Source organism: Arvicola amphibius, chromosome 4 (assembly GCF_903992535.2).
Source record: "Arvicola amphibius chromosome 4, mArvAmp1.2, whole genome shotgun sequence".
Taxonomy (NCBI): Eukaryota; Metazoa; Chordata; class Mammalia; order Rodentia; family Cricetidae; genus Arvicola; species Arvicola amphibius.
The window spans coordinates 65,358,501-65,381,337 of NC_052050.1; the positions used below are offsets into that span (position 1 = coordinate 65,358,501).

Here is a 22,837-nt window from a genome sequence, read left to right on the forward strand (position 1 = left end):
GGATTTCTTGCTTGCATGAAGCTGGACATCTCGACATAAAATCAAGGGTTAAAAAAAGAAAAGAAAAAAAAAGAAAAAGAAAAGAAGAAAATATACCCACCCCCAAGAGTGCCTCCCAGCGCCGCAGGGAGCCTCCAGCGAGTTGAGCATCAGCAGCGCTCTTCCCGCCCGCAGCCGGGCTGGACGCTCTCCGTGGTACTGAACCTGCACGGCCGCCGCTCTCCGCGGTGCCCAAGCCGCCTGGCTGCAATTCTGCCCGGGCTCTGCCACCTTGTCCCTCTACTCCCTAGCTCCTTTAAACATCTGGATTATTTTCCCCAGAGGCGCTCTCTGGCTTCGTTGGTGCCCATCGGAAACATTTTTGCATCCCCATAACTCGTGGACTTTACAGCACAAGAATCTAGAAAATGTACAGCTTCAACACTCTGCGATTCTACCTTTGGGAGACCATTGTATTCTTCAGGTACGCGATTTCCTATACTGACCACGACTATCTTTATGGTGCAAATGGGTTTCAGGCGGTGTAAAGAGGCTGACTCTACCGTGGCCTCATCAGTTGGGGAGGGGGTACTGTGTGCTGAAGGCCTTTCCATTCCCCTCCCCCCCCTCCACCCGCAGGGTGTCTGGCTGGTGCGTGTAGGTCCCAGACAGTGGCTGCTCCAGCAGCGGTTTGCCTGTTTCTTGCGGTTTGTCTGTCTGACTGACTGCTACACTCCCCCGGATAGTCGCCCTCTGGCCCCTTTTCTCGTTACCCTTTACTCGGCTGAGGACTTAAAGGAAAGCTTTACGAGTTTTTTTAGTTTAATTGGGACCGCATTCTCTCAAACCGCAGTGCTGGAAATCCCGGGTCTCCCGTCTGGGAGCGAAGTGACAACTAGCGGTGACGCGGAAGGTTGCAGTTGGACTGGCTGGGCACAAAACAGAGCATTCTGTCTCCCTTTTTGTTGTTTTTCTTGTGGGGGGTGTCAGGGTTCCTGTGCTTTGGAGTTGGGGGATAACGCAGTTATAACTTCAGCTTGCGAAGCCCGAACTTAGGTGCAGATCGGGCCTATTTGCGAATAGACACTGAGAAATATTTTCCTTTTAAAACTTTGACTCCATTCTCCCTGGTACCCACTTCTTTCCAAACTCCGTTACAGTGACCCTCCCCTACTCCAAAGGGCAGTTCTTATTTATGAATGAAGGCCTGCTGCCATAACTGGGCCCTCCATACCCTTCCACTGACTCCTAATTCTCTGTTTACAGGCTTAGCGTTCTTGTGTTAGCCCTAGTGAAAAGTGAAAAATCACGTCTTTAGGAAGTATTGAAACAGATAGGCCTTTTGTAAGTGGGCAAATTATGCCATCTTCAGAGGTGGTGATGATAAATTCCATCTGTATGAATTGAAAAATATTCTTCCCGGCTCTGCAGAGATCGTTAATCTTCCTCGTTCTTGCATGTCTGCTTCTTGTGTTTTGCCACTGAAGTCAGTTAATAGGCATTTTAAAAAAAAGAAAAGAAAAGAAAAGAAAGCCCACTCTGGTTGTTCTAAAAGCATATATGACCACCAATAAGATCCTCTCTGATCCTAAAACAGCACATAAGTATGATTTGATTACATGGCAAAGAGCTGTTGGTTTGACTACTCCATTGGTTGGTGATATGGATGAGGCCTCCACTCCGAAGTGACAGTTTCTGAATTTGAGCCTCTCTTTGTGTTTTCTTTCTGTCGAGATGAAGACAAGACGCCTCCTGCCTTCCCAGAGTTACCCCACTGCTAAAGCTTTTAATGCCCTCTTAAAACCATTCTTTAGCATGCCACTGTCCCAGTCGTAGCTTACAATGTAAATAGCCAAGTATTTTCTCAAGTCCAACATTCTAGGACCTTGTGAGATTTACCAATTCATGAGAAGTGGCAAGAAGTGTCTTATCACTCTACCCACCCCCACTCCTCTTTTCCTGATGCAGTCCTTGATTTCCCTCTCCCAGACATGAGCTTTCATTAAAAAAGGAAAAGGAGAATTGGTCTAAACAATCTGCATTGTAATCGCTTAGATGAGGGTGAGACTCCACTGTGTTAAATCCTCAAGTGAGCTGGTGGTGGCCCATCAGAGAGTCTCACTGTGTCTCCCTTCCCCTCTACGGATGAAAGCACACATGAGCAGCAATGGACTTGATCGAGAACTCACTGTGCTTCTGAGGAAGCAAGGGGCATGACTAGAGAGATCCGGATCACGCTGGTGCTGCGGCACTATCAAAGCAGGAGGACAGCTGCTTCATTTCAGGAGTCAATGTTCACACCCTTTTCAATTCCCCAGACAGATGATGCAAAAGGGATCACAAGTGGGCTAACCACGATATGTCCTTGCTCAAATGGTATTTGCATCTATAATACTTTCATCTTTAGGTAAATTTTAGGTAAGACTTATAACAGACTTAGAATCTAGGGTAAACAGAGGCCAGCAGCTCCCTTGCAGGTTACAGGAGAATAACTAGCCCTTCTTACCAAGGGACAGGCTGAGGGCTGGAATGAGCCAGTGTATATTCCCAGGGTCCAGGCCCTTCTTAGATTAAGTCAGCTGCTCACCTGTTTGAAATTATTGAAAATCTTGGGGAGCCACCAGGGTACTATCCAAGGTGCTACTGCACCGCATCTGTGTGCAACCAGCAAAACAGCAACATTGACAGCAAAACAAACACAAACTGACGTGAGCAACGCTGGAGCCTCACACGCTACCAATGCGGGGAGTGAATGGAGGTATCGGAAAGGCAGACTGGGGTCCTAGGAGACCAGCCGCGCTGCAGTGCTCATCAGCCATGTCCCCACAAAAACACGGAAGCAATTTGGCTGAAGTTCCTGCTCTCATGTTAAACAGTCTGACAGTCTTAAATTTAATACATGACACCCCGTAATCCAATAATATAAATTTTGCGTCACTTGGAGGTTGGAACCCTATATTACTTGGGCTAAAACTGATATTCAGTTTTTCTTTATTTATTTAATACCAGAAACGCATTCCTTTCAACCCACCTTTAAACCAAAGGGAACATGGCTTTGATCCCCCAGAGTCCTTACAGAGGCTTTGTAGCAAGGATGAGACTAGTATGACCCCATCAGTTTCTTCTCTTCTCAATAACTCAGACAGACATGATCTATGAGGGTGCTTTTCGGCCTCTGCACTATTGGCATTTTGATCTTTGTAATTCTTTGTCATGACGTCTGCCCTGTGTATTGTAGCAGCCTGTCTGGTGCCAGTAGCATCTTTTCTCCCTGATCACGACAAACAAAAATGTCTCCAGACACTGCAAGCTAACCCAGGGTACAGTGAGAAGGTGCAGGATTGCTCCAGTTTAAAAATGACAATAAAAATAACCAGCTTTATAATCAGCTGCTCTGATGCACTAATCATAATAATAAAAAAGTCAAGTGTGCCTGGGGAAACAACCCCTGGTAGAATATACAGCATGTCCCACTGAAACAGAAAGAAACATAGCTTGTGCTTCAGCAGGGACATAAACTAAGTGATTTTCCCACAAAGCACCATCTTTTCTTTAAATACCTCTTCTATTTCCCATCCCAGTCGATGATGCCTTGTGCTAAGATTTTAGCCTCTGTGTGTCAATCACTTGCTAAGAAAGCGGATCAAAACTTTGAAATCCAGAGGTTACTATCAATTCTAAGGCAAGAATAACCATGGTAAATAATATTGTTTAATCTCTCTATCACTGTGGACATATAAATGAGCTTTCCTGAGATAGGTCCTCTTGGAAAGGTTCCCACGCTTATCAAGACAGGCAGACAACCACCTTGGTCTTTCTCCCTGGTAACAACTATGTTCTGCCTGAGTCCTGCCCACTATATCTGGGGGCACTGCAAAACACATCTAGAAGTTTCTGAAATGACCCAAGGGCTTTCTCCTAAAGAACTAAGCCCATGAGGCAACTCTGCCTCAGGGCCAACCAAAATGTCCTCTGGCGACTTTGGAAAGATGGGAAAGAAATGTCATTTTCGCAGTTTGGAAAGGGACCTAAAGCCAATAAAATAGAATTATAAATCCTCAAAGAACATCTGCATTATTTGAGAAGCTAGGAATGACCTACCAGGAACTCATGGGAAATGTATTCTTGAGATGGTCTGATGAAAGGTCACAGCTATGTGGGGCAATGGAGAGAGCAGAACTGCTGTGGTCCACGGGCTCTTCCAGAGCCAACTCTGCCTTCCTTCTGCGGCACAGCCATAGGAAGGCTCCTTCCGTGTGACTACTCTAGCATCAACCCAGACGGCTAAACCCAACCATTAGAAATTCCCTTCAGGCTCTGAGCAACCCACTTGCAAAGACAGGACTCCATCTACACAAAGGTTCTGGATAAACCAGTCCTAGTGGCCCCCCTGCCTTCATCCCTTCACCAGGTATTGACTAATTATGTACCTGTGTGTCCCATTCAAAACCGGGCACTCCGCAGGGACACACGCCATTCCTGCAGAAAGAAGCCTTTTCCCTTGCAACAGAGGGTCTACAGGGCTCACCTCCAGGCAGCCCGTACAGGACCTACGACAGCATCACACTGATATGGATGTCATTAGCTTTATTTCCTTCATCAGCTGGCAGAAGCCAAAGTGATTTTTAAGATGGATGGTACCGTCTCCTGTCTGCCCAGCTCGAGGCGCTTCTGCGGGTTTTTTAGTGTGGCCTCAGCCGCAGCAGACCTGAGATCTGGAACTGAGCTATAGCAGCATGACCTTGAGAAGACTCTGTGACCCTTCTGGGTCTCACTTTGCCCGCCTGTGAAATGAAAGCCCTCCGCCAATCACACTCGCAAAAATTATTTTTAGCTGTTCCTGTTGGCAATGACCTTTTCCCCAGTCTTTCCCGTAACGGCACAGATTGGGTTAAAGTGATTGCAGTGTACCTCAGCTATTACCAAAATAATAATAGTAACAGCTGTGCCCAGCTGCTCCCAGACCCAGAAGTCAGAAAAGATTGAGGCCCTCAGCCAGCTCCTTCCCTCTTTGGACAGGTCCCCTAAGAAGGATGTGATGACTGACAAAGATTGTAAACGTCTACCTTTCCATCCCAGGAAATGTTCAGGGCGCTGAGATGGCATGATGCCCCACCACTGCCTTCATCTGAAAAACCTGGGGAGAAAGGCAAAGGTTCTCTACTTTCTGTAACAACTGTTAAACACTTACCCCACCCCCATGCTTACGCATATAAAGCCTATTTTTTAGCTGTTTACTGAGCCCATCCTTGCCTTATCCACCCATTGCCATTAGTCAAAAGAATATACAACTGTCAGGGACTCCCCAACTACCGCAGCACAAGCAATACCCCTCGCTGGGTCTACTTAAGATGAAACAATGTTAAGGACCTGTGGTCCTTCCTTGTCAGCCCGTATAGTTTGGGCAGAGGTAAATACACAATTGGCTACAGTCTTTGAAACATTTTAAGGAGATTCCAAGTCCTCCTTAAGACTGCCGGTACCTCTCATGTACCCGCAGCCTCCACGTTGAGAAACATTAGATTTGATTTAGCCTTATGTGACTGCAAAAGAAGAACAGATTTATTTTTAATGCACGGAGAAATTCTGGCTCAAGGGAACGAAGAACTTTCTGGAATCTTTATTGAATGGTGCAGGAGCTGCAACAGTGGTCATGACAGTCAGAGGAGGGGGGAAAAGCAGGGAATGAAAATCTACCTGCCAGGGTGATATAGAAATTCCCACTTCTATAGATGATGAGATTGTGGGTGATTTTCTGCAAAAGAATAAATGAAGTGCAGACCAGAGGCAACCTTAACAATGCTTACACCCTCCCCACTTCTTGTTCTAACTCCCAAATTGCATCCTGAAATTTGTGGGCACTAAATCAGGCCAAGAGCACATACTCTGTGGTATTTTTCTCATTTTTCAAAATAGGATAATAACTAAATTAGGCAATGAACCTATACACACAATGTAGCAAATGATTATTAAAAGGAAGTCACCTTAATTATATAAAAACCTGCATTTAAGAAAGGAAAAGAGCTTCAGAATGCACCAGAAGGACCTAGCAGAAAATTTACCAGACGGCAAATAAAGCCACAGTCACGGCTGCTGTTCCTGTCACTTAGGATCTCCCTGCCCTGAACTCCAACTGCCTCCTGCAACCCCATTCCCTGTGAAGCCTAGCACACAACCAAAGACACAACGGGGTGCCAGCAACTTCATTGAGAAAGCAGTTAGCAAGGGAACAGTGGCTGGATGCTGGGGGGGGGGGGGTTAGCCACACAGAGCCCAGCTTTGGAATGTGATCTCTTAGGAGGGGTACCAGGGGGCACCAAAGCTTTTGAAATGGTGTTTAAAAATCCCTTTGTGGCTTCCTGAAGTTGATATTGTCTGAAGCTAATTCGGCAGAATTAGATTACCACTCTCAGCCTTTGAGTCCGCCTGCTTTGTAGGCTCTATTACTAAATGAGTTTACCATCTTAACAGGATGCTGCTGACAACTGGGAATCTCGGCCATGAAGTAGGCAGCAGTACTCTCTCTTGCCTCATGTGTGAGGGATGCCCACAGGACACCCAAGTCCAATCCCATCCTCAGGAGCTGCATCCTCATATCTGACACACGTTCACTCCAGGGGGGTCACACTGTCCCTTGGAGCTAAGGAATCTGAAGCAGCATGAGTTCTGAGCAGACTTAGAATCCGATCTGTCAAGCCTAGTTGAGAAGGGCTTGCTAAAGAGACAGATCCCAAGAACGTGAGAGGTTCGAGTTTACAGAAAGGGCCTGATTACCAAATAACAACATGCGAGGAGGCAGTGGTCCGTGCTGAAAGTGATGGAGAGATGTGGGGACTGACGGTGGAGATAACCTCACCAGAGCACACAAATGTACACATATGCACAGCTTTGCACATGTCAATCAAACATAATTAAAGGTAGCTTTAAAAATTAAATAGCTGGGAGTGGAAAGTGGCTCGGTGGTAGAGTACCTCCCTAGGATGAAATGCTGAATAGGGTCCCTAGTGCCACAAAGTAGCAACATTGTAAAAGTAAAATGCAGGTACCCAATCAGCCTACAGAATCAGGCTCTCCTGGGATGGGACCAGAGACTGAAGTGCTCAAAAAAAGACTTTCTAAGTTGAAGCTTTTCAAATTTTCGGCACATAGCAAGTGCCAAGGGTCTTGTGAAGATGCAGTTTCTGAGATCTGGGGCATGGGAGTCAGTCTTCCTGCAAGACCTCTCATGACACAGAAGCTTACATGGATAGGAAGTGGGAGTAGCAAGGCCCTAGGGCATCCTGACTGTGGCCACGTGTGAAGAAACTCTTCCACTTTGCCCGGGGAAAAAAAAGGAAAATACAAACAAGTAGCTTACAGAGGGACAGGGCTCCCCAAACCGTCAGTCACGCACCATTCCCCAAACTTTTTCACCATGTCGTCTGCAAACCCTGTGTGCCTGATGATGCCACTGGGTTATCCCTTCCTCTCCTGGGCAGCCAGCCCAACCTGAGATGGCGATGCAGTCCCTGAACCCTGGGGCACCATCAGCTCCCACTCACACACCAGACCTGCACTGTGAGAGGATGCAGACAGAGAGAGGTATCAAGGGATGGGAATGCTATCCTGGCCCCAGAGGCCGTCAGACATAGCAATGAGTATCTGGGACTGAGGGAGGAGTGGACCTGATGTCAGAAGGAACCTCAGAGGATAGGGTTTCTTTAAAATCTCATTCACCTGTCTTCATTAGCACCTAATACTCTCAATCCATCATTAACTAGAGCCTTGCTTGGGACTCCCAGAGTTTCAGAAGGCTCTGCATCACCCCATCATTGGTCTGACCTCAGGACCATGTCCTTCTTTCTGCACCCTTTGATTTGTCCACCTTTCCAGGGAGTCTGTTGCTACCTCATACCCATGAGAGCTACTGCTCTATTCTTCTAACTTTTGAACATGTGTGTTTATTGCGATGTGTTCCTTTCTGCAACCCTCCCCAGCTCCAAAGGACTGTGGCAAGCCGCCGGCTCCTGCAGTAGCACCTCGGTTTGCAGAGTAAGCTGCCCGGTCATCCAGTCACCTTAAAAAGACTTGGGACAATGGTACCTAACTCCATTCCAGAGCTCAGAGAACCGAGGCTTAGAGGAGAAACATCATGGGCCTTTGGATGATGCAAGAAACCTGGTTGATAATCACAGGGTAAAGCCGAGGTTGAGTCGAGATTCAAACACTGGCTGCTAATTCACCACACTGATTCACATCTCCGGGATGGCATCAAGCTGGTAGTCCTCCCATTCTGGGAAAGCCAGGTGCTGTGATGTATGTCTATAATCCTAGCACTGGGGAGGCTGAAAAAGAAGGAATATGAGTTCAAAACCAACCTGGTCTACACAATGGAGCTGGGGTGGGTGCAACCTTGGGAGAAGAAAACTAAGAATTTCCCAACCAGCCTTGGAGTTAACAGAGCCATATTATTTACTATTTATTTATTTATTTATTTATTTATTTGTTTGTTTGTTTGTTTGTTTGTTTGTTTGTTTAGCATTCCTTCCCTTTCTCTTAATTGCTTTTAATATAATTACAATTTTTATTTTGTATGCACACATGTGTGCGCAAACATACATATGCCACAGTACAGGGTGTGGAGGTCATAAGGCAACCTGCAAAGAATCTGTTCTCTCCATTCACCAAGTGGGTCTCATGGGTCAAACTCAAGCTGTCAGGCCCGGTGGTAAGCACTTTCACCACCTCAGCCATCTCACTGGCCCCTCTCAGTCATTTCAATCACATGATATGTGCACACATTTATGTGCACACATTTCTCTTCTAGACATTCTAGTGCTAGAGAGAAGCCAGATCTCCTGGCTTAGAAATCACCACCCTGACATTTTAATCTCTCAGAGTCACATCCCTGGGGAGCTGTTGTGGTTAGCAAGCTAGCAGCCTCTCCTCTCTACTGGGGACCACAAAAGGGAATGCCTGTAACCCCAGCAATTGGAAAGCTGAGGCAGGAGCATGACCATGAAATATGGACTCCAGCCTGGACTACTTAGTAAGTTCCAGGCCAGTCTAGGATATAGAGGGAGAAGAGAAGAGAGAAGAGAAAAGGAGAGGAGAGGGGAGAAGAGAAAAGGAGAGGAGAGGCTAAGAGAGGAGAGGAGAGGGGAGCGGAGGGGAGGGGAGAGGAGAGGAGGGGAAAGGAGGGGAGGGGAGGGGAGAGGAGGGGAGGGGAGGGGAGGGGGAGGGAGGGGAGGGGAGAGGAGAGGAGAGGAGAGGAGAGGAGAGGAGAGGAGAGGAGAGGAGAGGAGAGGAGAGGAGAGGAGAGGAGAGGAGAGGAGAGGAGAGGAGAGGAGAGGAGAGGAGAGGAGAGGCAGAAATGAAAGCCCTTAGGACTATTACACTACCTTTGATCCTCCCACACTCACCAGGAGACACTGAAGCAGATGAGGAAGATGGAGGAGGCAAGTTTGTCTCTCAAAAGAATCAAGAGCCGATTCTTTGTGGGGAATGTAGCTAGTAACAGTTTCCATGACCTGTACACACACATGAGTTTCCAACCTTTACCCTCCAGCCCCACATGAAAGGCTAAGGCTACAGTTCTTCCTGAGAGTGTGGCTGCTCTCCCCACTGCACCCTTTCTTGTTTGTCCCCAAATCATCTGAGAAGAAGAACTATCTACATGATGGGAGCACATTCCTGACTGTGAGAGACCAAGCAGGGCAGCACACTCTCTGGTCCAGGAACAAAATATTAAGAGCTATTGTTCCCCTGTACTCAGACCAACCGATTGTGCGGCCACGCAGTCTAACCCCAGCGTGGAGGACCTAGTATCCTTAGTGTGCCCTTACCTTCTGTATGAGAGTTTGGGGAGGAGTTCTGCCTCAGGCACTGGCCACCTCACCTCATGCCTCCCATAGTGCTGCCAGAAAACAGAGGGGATGTCTCCTTAGAACCCTCTAGACCAGGAGGCTGGGTGACCGGGCCTACAGGTGACCCTCCTGAGTCACTCTGGCTCTGCCACTTGTTCCTAGCATTTCTCCAAGTGACACAGAGACAGACCCCCGTGTGCCTCTAGCAGGTCACTGCCAGAGGAAAATAAATCAATACACACGAAGTCTCTGGCAATCAACTTTTGAGACAGACATACTGCTAGGTTCCTTTCCTTTCCTTTATCTTTTTATGTTATAAACATTATAATTGGTTTGAGTTAAGCAACATAAGAAGAAATGTTGAGGGTCAAAACACAAAGAAATCTTATTCCTTAGGATGAGCCTAATGCAGTTTGTTATCTACCCTTTTGGATGATTTTTATATCAAACAGTCACCAAAATATTACTGCATTTGTACCTGGCTTTATTCTCAATTATGAATATGAGTAAGTCTGTGGGCTCCTCGGAGCTATGATGTTGAGCAAAACCTGTTGTTCACCCCATTGTATGGATGAGCTTAAAGAGTCTTCCTAGGACCTCCCAACCTGAACCAGGCAATCTTAGACAGGGATACAAGTGGTCTGCCTTCAGAACCCCTTTTCCTGCTATGGTGAAGTGATTTGGGTACCATTTGTGACGGAGTTAGTCTCAAGCCCATAGTCTGTGGTGTGCAGGACCACCATGGTTCCAGGAGCTGTGCTGGCTTTCTCTTGAGCATGCCATGTCTTTGACACTTAACCTCCCAGCTTGCCCCGTGAAGCCCCCACTTCTATTTCTATCTATTTTACATCACACAAACCAAATCCTAAGCTGAAGTCCATGAGTCCCCATTCCAGACTCTCAGTGGCCCCCAGCTCCCTCCATAAAGCTGGAAACTGTGCACCCCTCAGAGGCACTCAGAACAGCCAGCTCTGCACTGGAGTGTGGCTTTTTGGAGCCTGCTTTCCTTGTTGAAGGATCTTGGCAACTTCTCAGCCATTCTCGACCTCAATAGTCCTGTCTTTAAACAGCCGGGGGTGTCACTCAGTTGGTCGAGTGTCTGCCTGCCATCACAAAGCTCTGGGTTTGCTCCCAGTACTACACAAGCCCGACCTTAGAGCCTTAGCTTGTCATCCCAGCACTCAAGAAGTAGAGGCAGGAAGATCAGGAGTTCAGAGTCATCCTGGGATACATAATGAGTTCCAGACCAGTCTGAGCTACATGAGACACTATCTCAAAAACAATTTTAAAAGATAGGAATAGTAACACAAGACCATTAACAGAGAGCAATTCCCTCTCCACAGCTGAGATCCTACCCATACCTCAAAAACCATCTTTAGCTTTACCTCTTTCATGGGTATCCCCTGGGTAACTACTGTCCCTACCACCAACTGAGCCTAAACTCTCCTTTCAAACATCCCTGAAAAATAGGCTGGAGAGATGTCTTAGCCCGTTGGAAGAGCACACACCACTCTTCCAAAGGACCTGAGTTCAAGTCCCAGCATCCACATCAAGTGTTTCATAACCACCTGTAACTCTGCTCCAGGGGAATCTGATACACCCCAACACACAGTGACAAATACCCTTAAAGAAAAATAATAAAAGTCAAAAAATAAAAATAAATCATTTTTTTAAAGTCCTTGGAAATATCAACATTACCATCGGCCCTCAGTTTGGGCATAGTGCCTTGCCTGCAGACGGAGCCCTTCTACCTTCCTCACTGGACCATAAACCCCTCAAAAGCCAAGGTGTCCCTTGGTGGCCCCCAAGGTTTCAACTAGCCCTTCTTGCCCTTCATGAGCTGTGCTATCCTTGTGGCTTCAGGTACGCTGCACACAGCGTCTGTCCCTGTGTCTCCTCACAGCCTCCTGTCACTGGCTATGCAGAAGCCCAGGACCTGGAGGATTCTGCCCAGCCGACCCTGAAGCCCTGCTGTGTCTCACCATGACCCCTTTCTGCTCCAGTAAATGAGTCACGGGGTAGAGCATGACTTAAGAGTGGTGGCTCTGTCCTGGCTCTGACACAGCCGCGGGAAGTCGTTCACAGCTGCGGGAAGCCTCGCAGCCTGCCAGAGCATGTCTGAGCTCTGGGCCTCCCCAGATCTTTGAGCCATGGCAGATAAGATGAGGTTGTTTCCCATCATACCCCTGGGCCTGCAGTAAAGTTCCTTCTGTGGAATAGGACAGACTTTTTAAGGTGGTTTTCTCTATAGCCACACTACCGTGAAGGCATGTGATCTCATCAGAAATGGTTTCGTTTGTGAAGAAGGGATGGGCTTCATTGGAGGTGGCTTCCTCTATACAACCCAAAACAACTACTAGGAAAAAAAAAAACAATTCTAAATGAAAAGGCTCACATCATGTCTGCAAAGAAGGGCTTAAAGGGTTTGTTTACTTCAACATGTAAAAAGTGGCACCTCCTGAAAGATAGTAACAAAGAAAATAAAGAATGGGATTGGATGACCTGGAGTTCAGAGCCAGCCAGGTCTTTCGCCTCTAGCAAGTTCTGCGCTCTCTCCCCCCCCCCCTCTCCCCTCTCCTCTCTCTCTCTCTCTCTCTCTCTCTCTCTCTCTCTCTCTCTCTCTCTCTCTCTCTCTCTCTCTCTCTCTCTGTGTGTGTGTGTGTGCGTGTGCGTGTGCGTGTGCGTGCAGAAGCCAGGGTACACCCTCTGAGGTCACACAGCTACTGTCCATCCTCTTTTTGAAGCAGGGTCTCTCACAGGCTAGGAACTCACCAAGTAGACCAGACTAGCGGGCCAATGAAGTCCCAGGGATCCTCTGTCTCCACCTCCTCAGCACCAGGATTACAAGCATAGGCCACTATGCTGGGTTTTTTTCTTAAGTGGGTTCTGGGGATGAAACTCGGGTCTTTGTGCTTGTGAGGCAAGCACTCTGCCTTTATCTCCCCAGCCCTCTGCTTCACAGAGGGTTGTAACTGAGTCTCGGGTCTTCCATGTCCGAGACGAGATGAGACTACATAAAGAGGATGCCGTGCATAGGCTTCATTTAAGCTGGCTAGCAGGAGAGCCTGGAATCGGAGATCGGTTGTCTGGAGTCCTGGCAATGCCGTGTGTTAGATGTACATCCTAGAGCAAGATTGTTTGAAGGATTCTGAAACCACCATTGTCCTCTTCTGTGACATGGAAATAGTAAGCCTCCCTGACAGGTCACCATTCATGCTGAATGGCAGGTGGCCAGCAGAGTGTAGGTACTGCCTCTGGTAACTGGGCATCATGCAAAGTAAGAAAGCCATCACGGCCATTTTTAGAGGGCTGGGTGCCAAGGGTGGGTGCAGCATCGAAAGGTCCGACTGGCTGTCTGGAGACGGGGAGACAGTATAAAGATGAAGACAAGTTTCATGAGGCTCAGGATGATAAAAGTGGGCCACAGGAAACGACTAATTCACAGGGACCAATGGGTGCCGAGAGAGTGGAGCGGATAAAAGGCAAAGGGTGGAGCTGAGCCCAAGGACGAGGGCAGACAGTTCTAGGCCCCGTCACCCAGGCTCTGCCAGCTCACACTCTGCCTATCCCCTCCCAGTGGCCTTCTACTCAGCTGAAAGTGGGTCAGTTCTTCACTCTGCATTAAAAAAAAAAAAAGTTCCCACCAGAGGCTGGCCATAGTTCTAAGCCACAAGGAGAGAGAGACACATGAACAAGAAGGAGCATCCTGGCCTTAGAACGCTTTCTTTCTAGAGGGGCTTAAATGATAAACTAAATGAACAGATGAGAAAGTGAGAACTTCAGAGTCTGCGGCTCACCCAGTAAACTGTTTGCTACACAAACCTGAGGACTGATTTTGATCCCCTGAATGTACATAAAAACCTGAGTACGGTGTGCAGCCCAGGGGAGACAGAGACAAAGAGACCCCCAGAGTTCACTGGCCAAACAACCAGGCCAATTTAGTAACCTCCAGGTTTAGTGGAAGACCCTGTATCAAAAATAATGTAGAGAAGGGATTGAGGAAAATATTAGACATCCTGCTATGGTTAGCATACTTACACACATGTGAAAGCACGCACGTGCGCGTGCACACACACACACATGCACATGCAAGAACAGGTATATAACAGACATTCAATAACTTCAGAGTCTGGTAGCATTACCAAACCAACAAAACAAAGAACAGGCCAGAGCTCAGTCCACAAACGTTTGCCCCAAAGTGCCTACTCTTTCACCTACCCCCCCTCTTCTCATTGCACCTATAACACGGGGAGATGGGCAGATGGAAGGAAACTGTATATTCCTACAGACAAGGAGGCCAAAAGTCAGACAGGAGACCGGTGTCATGTGACCAGAAAGAGGCACAGAGTAATTTCCATGGAGGAAAGCCAAAACTATCCAAGATGGGGCCAATGAGATGGTTCTGTGCGTAGAGACGCTTGCTACCAAGCCTGACCACAGGAGTTTGATCCTCAGGACCCACATGGTGGAAGGAGAGAACTGATTCCACAGATTATCCCTGACCTCCATACATGCCTCCGCACACCCATAAACAAATAAATGAAACGTAATGAAAACATCTTTTTAATCTCCAAGGTAAATTATGAGATTGAATGGGTGAGCGAAACTCAAGCATCAAAAAAGTGTATTTGGTAGAAAACCATTTTCATTTTTTTTTTTAATGTGGATAAGTGTTCTCGTGTGAAGCAGGGAGTGCAGAGATATGGACCCAAAATTGTTTATAGTCAGCATCTCTTGAGAATGAGATTGTGGGGGATTCATTTCTGGCATTAAATAGTTCAGCGATGCTTGGGTGTTTCACAATAACACAAAGTACTTTTAAATGTGAAAATAAAATGTTGTTGAAGGTAGAGAGTGCCGGAGAGTACAAGCTTGGAGACACGTGATCAAGGCAGGGGCCTACCTTTCAAGGATAAAGACACACTGAGCCACATAGGGGAAAGACAGATCCAAAATGGTCGTGGTTGAGCCAACTGCATTTTACACTGGAATATATGAGCCTTTTAGGATGTTTGAAGGGATTTTCTGAGCAACTAGAAGATGCTTTCCTCATTGAGATCATGATGCTGGAAGTATAAGGTCATTGGAAGATGGAAGGCCAAAGTCATGCTGTAGACTTGGGCTTTTCATTTGTTTATTTTATGTGTTGGTGTACGTGTGTACACATGAGTTGAGGGGGGGCTATATGTGCACATGTCTGTTCATGCATGTGGAGGTCAGAGATTCTGTTTTCGTCATCATGAGTTTCACTTTAGAAAGACAACTTTGCCTATGGACAAGAACTCCTCTAAGTAAGAATTCTTATAACTACTAGCATTAGCACATAGCACGAGCTTACAGCCTTCCACATGTCAGGACATTTCTATAAGCTCCCTGGGAGGAGGGATGAGCGTATCTCAGTGGGAGAGCCCCTGCTCAGCATGTACAAAGCCCTGGGTTCAATTCCTAGTACCCTAAGAAGATACGCCCTCTGGGTATATAACTTTTTGATTTAATAGCAACCCCATGAAGTAGGTACCATGGTCACCCCCATTTTTTGGATCAAGAGCCTAAAAGCCAGGATCTTAACCAACATGGGACACTTTTAGGCCATCAAAGTGTTCATTGGAAAAGTCATTTTCCTTTAAAATCTGGTGTTTTTCATATGCAGAAGACTATGTAATGAGATAGGGTGAAAGAAGGGAGAGACCCCGAGGAGGAAAGGTAAGGGGCTCACCCCCAAATCACAGACTTGTCTAGCAGGAAAGGAAGGAGGTAACTTGGTGGCAGACCTTGCCCCACCCAGGTTCTGCTGCGGCAAAGTTCAGGTTCCCTCTTTATCTAGCACTGTGAGATTCGGAACCAGGTTAAGTTCCCTTCACCCACACAGCAGCTCTCATCCATCTGTAGCTCCAGTTCCCGGGGACCCAGGGGCCTCTTCGGGCCTCCCTGGGCACCAGACATGCACACGGTGCACGGACATACATGCAAGCAAAACACACACATCAAATAATTTAAAAAAAAAACTCGGAAAAAAAAGGACTAAAGCTGTAACTCAGTTGGTAGAGTGCTTTCCCAGCATGCACAGGTCCCTGGGTTGGATCCCCAGAACCACATAGACCCAGTACCTATCATCCCAGTACGGGGCAGTTAGAGACAAGAGAGTCACGAGCTCGGGGTTATCCTCAGCCTCAGCTACATGGTGTGTCTGAAACCAGGATGGGCACATGAGACTCTATCTTAAAAACTATTCTTTAGTTTATATTTTTAAAAGACTTACTTCATTCTTAATCATGTATATTTAGGAGGAGATGGTATGAGCCCATGAGTGCTGGTGGCTGAGGAGGTCAGAGGCGGGTAATTCCCTGGAACTGGAATTACAGGCAGTTGTAAAACACCATACGGGTGCTGGAAGTTGAAGCTGGGTTCTCTGAAAGAGCAGGAAGGACTCTTAAACACTGAGTCATCTGTCCCGTCCCTCAAAAAAGCAATTTTTAATTAATTTATTAGAAAAATACACAACTGCATAACAGAATCCTGGTCCCAGCACCACCATCTCAGCCACACCCTGTAGATCACAGGGCCAAGTAAAATTCCAGCTTCTACTTGAACTCTGGCCAGAAAGTCTTCTTCCTCAGGAAGCCTCTTCCATTACAAGAAAGCTCTACGGTCAGAATAGCCCACCCTCGTGCGCACGAAGCAGCCACTCGCTTTGCCTGGTTGCTTGGAGCAAACCTACAAAACTGCAGAAGCAGAACACTCAGGGTTGGGGAGATGGCACAGTCAGGGATGTGCCTATTGGATAAACATAGGAGCCTAGGGGGTGATGCAGACAGCCTATATAAAAACCTGGTGTGATGGCACACACTTGTAACCCCAGCAACAACCCTGAAGATGCTGGGGAACACAGATCCCTAAGGCTTACTGGCCAACTAGACTCACCTAGTGCCTGAACTCCAAGCCAATGAGACCCTACCTCAAAATAACTAAGTAGATAGTGCCTGAGGAACGGTGACTGAGACTGACCTCTGGCCCCCACATGTACTCATACACAGATGAACCCACACCCGCGTGTGAAAACACATAAGTAAATCCACACATGAGAACATACACGCACGCACCATCTGGTCCTGCTCCCACCCTGCCACCTATAGGCCATGTAACTTCCTGATACATCACTTCCGCCTCCTGAAGCTCAGCCACCTCCTTTCCACAACAGGAATGCAAAAGACATACCTGGCAGAGCATCTTGCAGAAGAGAAATAGCTAATATTTGCAAACGGCTTAGCTCAGTGCCTGGAAAAACAGAAAAAAGGCTTTCAGACCACTGTTTCATTAAAGTCAGGTCCCTGCCTCCCCACAACAGCCCAGCACACTAGTCCCTTTTGCCTAAACCTTCTCTCCGCCAAACACCCGGAGTCCTTAATTATTCCTTATAGGTCAATTTCAAGTTTGTTTACCAGCCCAGTTGTTCCTTTCTGGACCTGTTCCAGATGCTAATATCCCGCTTAAAATGCAGGGCCTACAACCGAACACAATAAATTAGCCAGGATTTGAAGTGCAGCCCACATCCAGCAGTGCCTGCCCTCCCTGCCTCTGACAGGTTTTAGATTCTTCTGGGGTTCACAGAATGAAGAGTCTTCATCTCGACTGGAATCAAATGGCAGTGAAGGCCATCTATACCTTCTGCAGGAACCTGAACTTGTAATGGCGGTTATCAGACAAAACAAGGTCTCTCTCACCTACCATGTCTTCTCTCATTTAACCCTAGCAATCCTGGAGGGTACCCTGCTAGTGCTTTCCTTTTACTCCTAATAAACAGTCCTCTGAGACTCAAGGGACTTGTTCAAGGTCACCAGGTGATAAAAGGCAGGCTCTGTGTTGGGTTCAGCCTATGGCTTTCCAGTGTCCTTAGCATTTAAGGACATGAGGACTGTCAGGGTGACAATGGCGGCAAACACAAGCAGAGCAATTCAGTAGGGAAGGCAACACCATGTGCCACATGTGGGCATCCGAGCCATCTGCCACAGAGATGCCCGGCTCCCACCAGCATGCATCAGTGACTGTGGCCACCTGGGCAGTGGGAGCTGGTGCCTGAGAAGGGAAGGGATCGTGTCCCTTCTTGTCAACTGCTCACAACTTGCATTATGAAGATGCCATTTCTAATTTTCTGTGGCGATGGTGCTGAAGGTCAGATGGGGTGGGAAGCTCCTTCTCGCTGTCACAGCTGTCTACCTCAGAAGCAATCCCAGCCTTGGACTCGGCAGCTTTGACTTCCACGATAGGAGCAGAGATTTGCCACAGGGGACTTTCAGTGGGACTTACCACAAAGTTGAAAACACTGCCAAAAAGGTTTTGCTTTGCAGTTCAAGGGAGATACTGAGGCAGATGGCTATTTGGGCAACAGATTTATCAAAAGTCATTAATGCTGTGGTCAGAAAGACAATAGCAGCATGGCGGGGGGCGGTCTGAGGTGAGTTCAGGTCCACATGACAGAGGGAAGGTCCCTTCCTATACGTACATTTTAGAGGAAAGGGAAGGAAGAGGAGGTTCAACTCTCCCTTTATTATCCCACGACAGCCATTGCTGAAGTTAGTTAATGAACAGTCAGTTCAAGAATATCAGATGATTGGCAGGCATATTTCCTGTCTTACCATTACTGGGAGTCCACAGGCGAAGGGAGGCAAGAGTCTAGAGAAACAACTCACTCGAGTTTGAAAACGAAATAATTAGCATAGTCACAGGACTAGCCATGGCTTTTCCAAAACAGAGGAGCTTTACAAAACGGTGTGGCCCTGGAAACCACTGTCCAGGCCCATCCACAGAAGGACCGCTGACTAAAGACAAAGACCAGGACACAGTGGCAAGCGCTGTCATTTAAAATCGTGTTTCTAAGAATTTAATAATGAGGGAAAAAACACTCATTCAGAATCCTCCAAGAAAAACCCAGAAACAAAACAACTTAAAGCAGAGTCAGATGGGTCTCTGCTGTGAGTGCAAAGCCAGCCTGGTCTGCAAAGTGAGTTCCAAAACAGCCAGGATTGTTACACAGAGAAACTCTGTCTGAAGAAAGAAAGAAAGAAAGAAAGAAAGAAAGAAAGAAAGAAAGAAAGAAAGAAAGGGAAGGGAGGGAGGGAGGGAGGGAGGGAGGGAAGGAAGGAAGGAAGGAAGGAAGGAAGAGAAAAGAGAAAAAACACAAACTATCTATACAGGGGAAAGAAAAACTAGAAGAAATGTATCGGTATGTCACCTAAAGGATTCCTGGTAGGATCCAGGTGACGGGATGCTGGTGGGTTTCATCTTTATTGCATCCTTATTGTACTTTATCAACATGCATCTCTTGCTTCCATCGCTGGAGGAAAATGTTGTCTTTTAGAGTACTGCACAGCCCTGGTCTGAAGGCCAGCAGCCAGCTAGTAGCTGGGCACTTCTGCCACTGGACAGCATCTATCTCTGCGGGTGCAACAACTGCCCTCTTACTATCAGATCTTAATCCTTTTCATCAAAATGTTAATGCAAGGCTATTAATTGACTACAGAGAAATCACTAAGGGTGCAGCAGAATAATTACCCAAGGGGTGCATGATACTTCTAGATGGGACTATGAGTTGCCCTAGTAGGCTCCAGTGTAGAGCACAGAAAAGCTTCCAGAAATTTCTAGAAGCTCCTCCATCCTTCACCATCACAGAGCCTAGTTCAGCCAACTCTCAGCCAATGAAAGCTGTTTAACACTGACGACACAGGAGCACTCTGATACTGATAATACGAACTGTAGAAAGAATACTTGTCCTGTAAAACCCATCCCACCCCAGTTAACAGCAAGTCTATATGCCACACCCACACAGAGAGAGGCGTAGGGGAGATCATGGTCTACTATGGTGTGTTCGTCACTTGTACTGCTACAACCAAATATCCCGAGCTGTGTGTTTAAACAATGCACATTTACTTTTTAAAGTTCTGGGGGATGAGAGAGAGAAGCAGTAGGAAAAAGAATGTTCTGCTCCAAAACTAGCTTTTATTTGTATAGCGTATTATGTTGTCTTTAACAAGTCTGTGTGTGTATGTGTATGGTGTGCGTGTGTGTGTGTGTGTGAGAGAGAGAGAGAGAGAGAGAGAGGGAGGGAGGGAGAGTGAGAGAGAGAGAGAGAGAGACAGAGAGACAGAGAGAGAGAGAGAGAGATCATTACAGATAACACAACCATGACTGGCTTTCAATGGACTCTGGGGATTCGAACTCAGTTTCTCACACCAGTGAAGCTTTGGGTGGGCTTTGGGGATTTATAGCCTGACTCCACTTCCTGTCTTGCCTTCATACAAGACTCACCTGGTACCATGTCTTCCCCACCTCCATGGACTTTACCTATCCTTCGGGAAAATGGAAGCCAAAATATATGTTCTCACTTGAGTTACTCATTGTCGGCATATTTTATCACAGTGCTCAGAAAAGGGACTAACACAGATAATCATGGAGTTACCTAGTGCAGAATTTGTACAGGTGATCGCAGCTGCTGTGAGTTCAGGAGCCATGGCAGGCCCCTAAGTCAGCACTCTGCACAACTCAGCCCTTCCTCCAGCTTTTCCATTCTTCCTGCTCCCACTTCCACAGTGTTCCTGGAGCCTTGGAGGGGTTGCAACAGGTATTCAAGCTCTTATTTGTTGTAGATCGATTTCCACCTACTAGTTTGAGAGTTCCTGCGATGCACTGACTGTCACAAGTTGGTCACTGATGTAGGTAAGAGAGAGGACCTGGGTGGGACATTAAAACTCTAGAACTCCCAGCTTCCACATCTTTAGCTTTATGAGTGGATAGCATATATGATGCTATTAACTGTGTGTGTGTGTGTCTGTGTATGTGTGTGTCTGTGTGTGTGTGTGTGTGTGATGTATATGTTATGGGCTTGTTCTAGTATGTGGTGCATGAGTGCAGACACGAACTTTCCACGGTACGTGTGTGAAGGTCAGAGGTCAACCTCAAGTGTTGGTTCTTACCTTCTACCTTGAGACACTCTCTTTCTGACTTGCACCAGACCAATTGACCCACAGGTTTCCAGGGAGTCTCCTGTCTCTACCTCCCATCCTATAACAAAAACACTCATGTTATAGACGAGTACCAACATGTTTAGCTTCATGTGGGTTCTGGGGATTCGAACTCAGGTTCTCACACCAGTACAGCAAGTATTTCTACTCCCTGAGTCATCTCTCCTGTCCAAATATAATTAATTTTATGTCTGGTTCTTTATAGCCACTCAATAAGGAACAGCGGATATTGTTGTTTTTAAACTCTGCTCCAACATGGACTACTCAGACATGTAATAAGTATTCTATAATTATTTAGTAAGTAAATAAATGAACTAATGAACTTAACACTATCTCAAATGTGATGGTTATTAACTTGGAGTGCCTAATAAAGAAAACCCTTGACTAATCTGAGAAATTAACATTTGTTTTCAAAGCATTGGTTTAAAAAAAAAAAAACATTGGGACCCTGTGTCAATCAAGAGCTGGAGTTTGTAAAGGCAGAGCACAGAGTTTTAGCAATGAGTGAACTGGGTGGAAAGGGTAAAATGAACGGCCAGGGGGAAGCTGTTTTGATTTTTTTTTACCTTTTTGCATGTGCCAGACAGACACTCTACTGCTGGACCCCATGCCCAGCCCTTGGCATTGTGAGAAAGACCCTCACTCTGCAGCTCCTGCTGGCCTTGAACTCACAATCCTCTTGTCTCCACGTGCCAAGTGCTAGGGTCACCCTGTGTTCCGACCCCGCCACCACACCTTCTCACTGCTGATTTACTTAAGACAAGTTTTGGTAGAGATTATTTCAAAAGCAACAAAGAAAGACTTCATCCATCCCTTTATTGCCTTTTGAGAATGAGCAAATCTTCAAACAAATGTCCCACATCAGACACAGGGACCCCCTCAGTGGCCTTACAGCCCTATTATCTGGACCATGAACAACCTGTTTGCCTGGTGTTGCTGCTGTGGAAGTGCGAGGGGATCCAAGGCAGTTGTGGGTCAAGAATGATGTCCATGTTGTTCTCAAACCATGCTTTTCAATCCCGAGTGCCCCAGGCTCTCAGCTACAGTTCCAAAGAGCCGTAGAAACATGAAGAGCAGCTTCTGTCATGAGAAGCATGGATGTCACAGTGTAGGCAGACGAGATGGCTGGGCTCCTAGATTTGCTCCTCACTAGAGGCACAATCTTGGCTAAATGTCTGAAAGGGACTGCATCAGCCTCTGCACTAGTAAAACGGGGTGATGATGTCATCTTTGTGGGGTCATGAAGGATACCGGATATGCTAATATATGCAAAGTGCCCAGTGAATAGGAGCCACCACCATCACAAGGTCTCTAACACACGTCTCCATTTCCCTCCTGTTTGTCCTATATGTTTATATTCCTCCACCTGTGACCTCAAATGACCACTCTCTCCTCGTCTGTTCAATCTCTTTTCCCTAAACTTTCTGTTCAGAAGCCCAGGCTCCATTCTCTGCACACACACACACATCTCTCCAGTGAGATTTATCTGATTAAACAGAAAGCCACATTGAAGGTAATAAGAGCCGTCCGCTCTCTCGGCTGAGGCTGGTTCGTGGTGCGCATGCTGATGACACCAGGCTTGCTAAGAGCTTGGACTCGGCTACAGCAATACCCCCAGACATGCCCCCCGCAACACAAAAGCCTCTAAAGAGTTCCCTGTATCCCCATGTCCCTGTCTCTTCCAGGACCACGTAACACCCACCCTACCCCACCCCATACCACACCCCACCTCCGTTCTAATGAGATACACAGGGAAAGTCAGAGCCAAGAAAAGCGGTGGATGCAGAATTATAATTAGTGACATAAGGTATTAGGCATATGGGGCCTCTGCACACACATGGGTTTGACTGTGGCAAGCTGCCATGTCATTCCATGGAATGTTCATGAATTTTCCAGAAATGAAAAGAAATGGCTTCTCCTTCGTAGCCCTGGATTCTCCCAGAGAACATTAAGAATTTGGGCTGGAGAGATGACTTGGGTAATAAAGTTCTTGCCACA

General features: G+C 46.9%; 1 protein-coding gene across 2 annotated transcripts in view; it reads left to right on the forward strand.

Annotated features, from left to right (window-relative positions):
* The first annotated feature begins 407 nt into the window (after positions 1–407).
* The window catches only part of Glra1 (glycine receptor alpha 1), a 79,881-nt gene continuing 57,451 nt past the window's right edge, over positions 408–22,837 (forward strand). For both annotated transcript variants that reach the window (XM_038327352.1, XM_038327353.1), the window contains exon 1: positions 408–463. In XM_038327352.1, coding sequence (XP_038183280.1) covers positions 408–463 — 56 coding nt within the window. The remainder of the gene's footprint in view (positions 464–22,837) is intronic.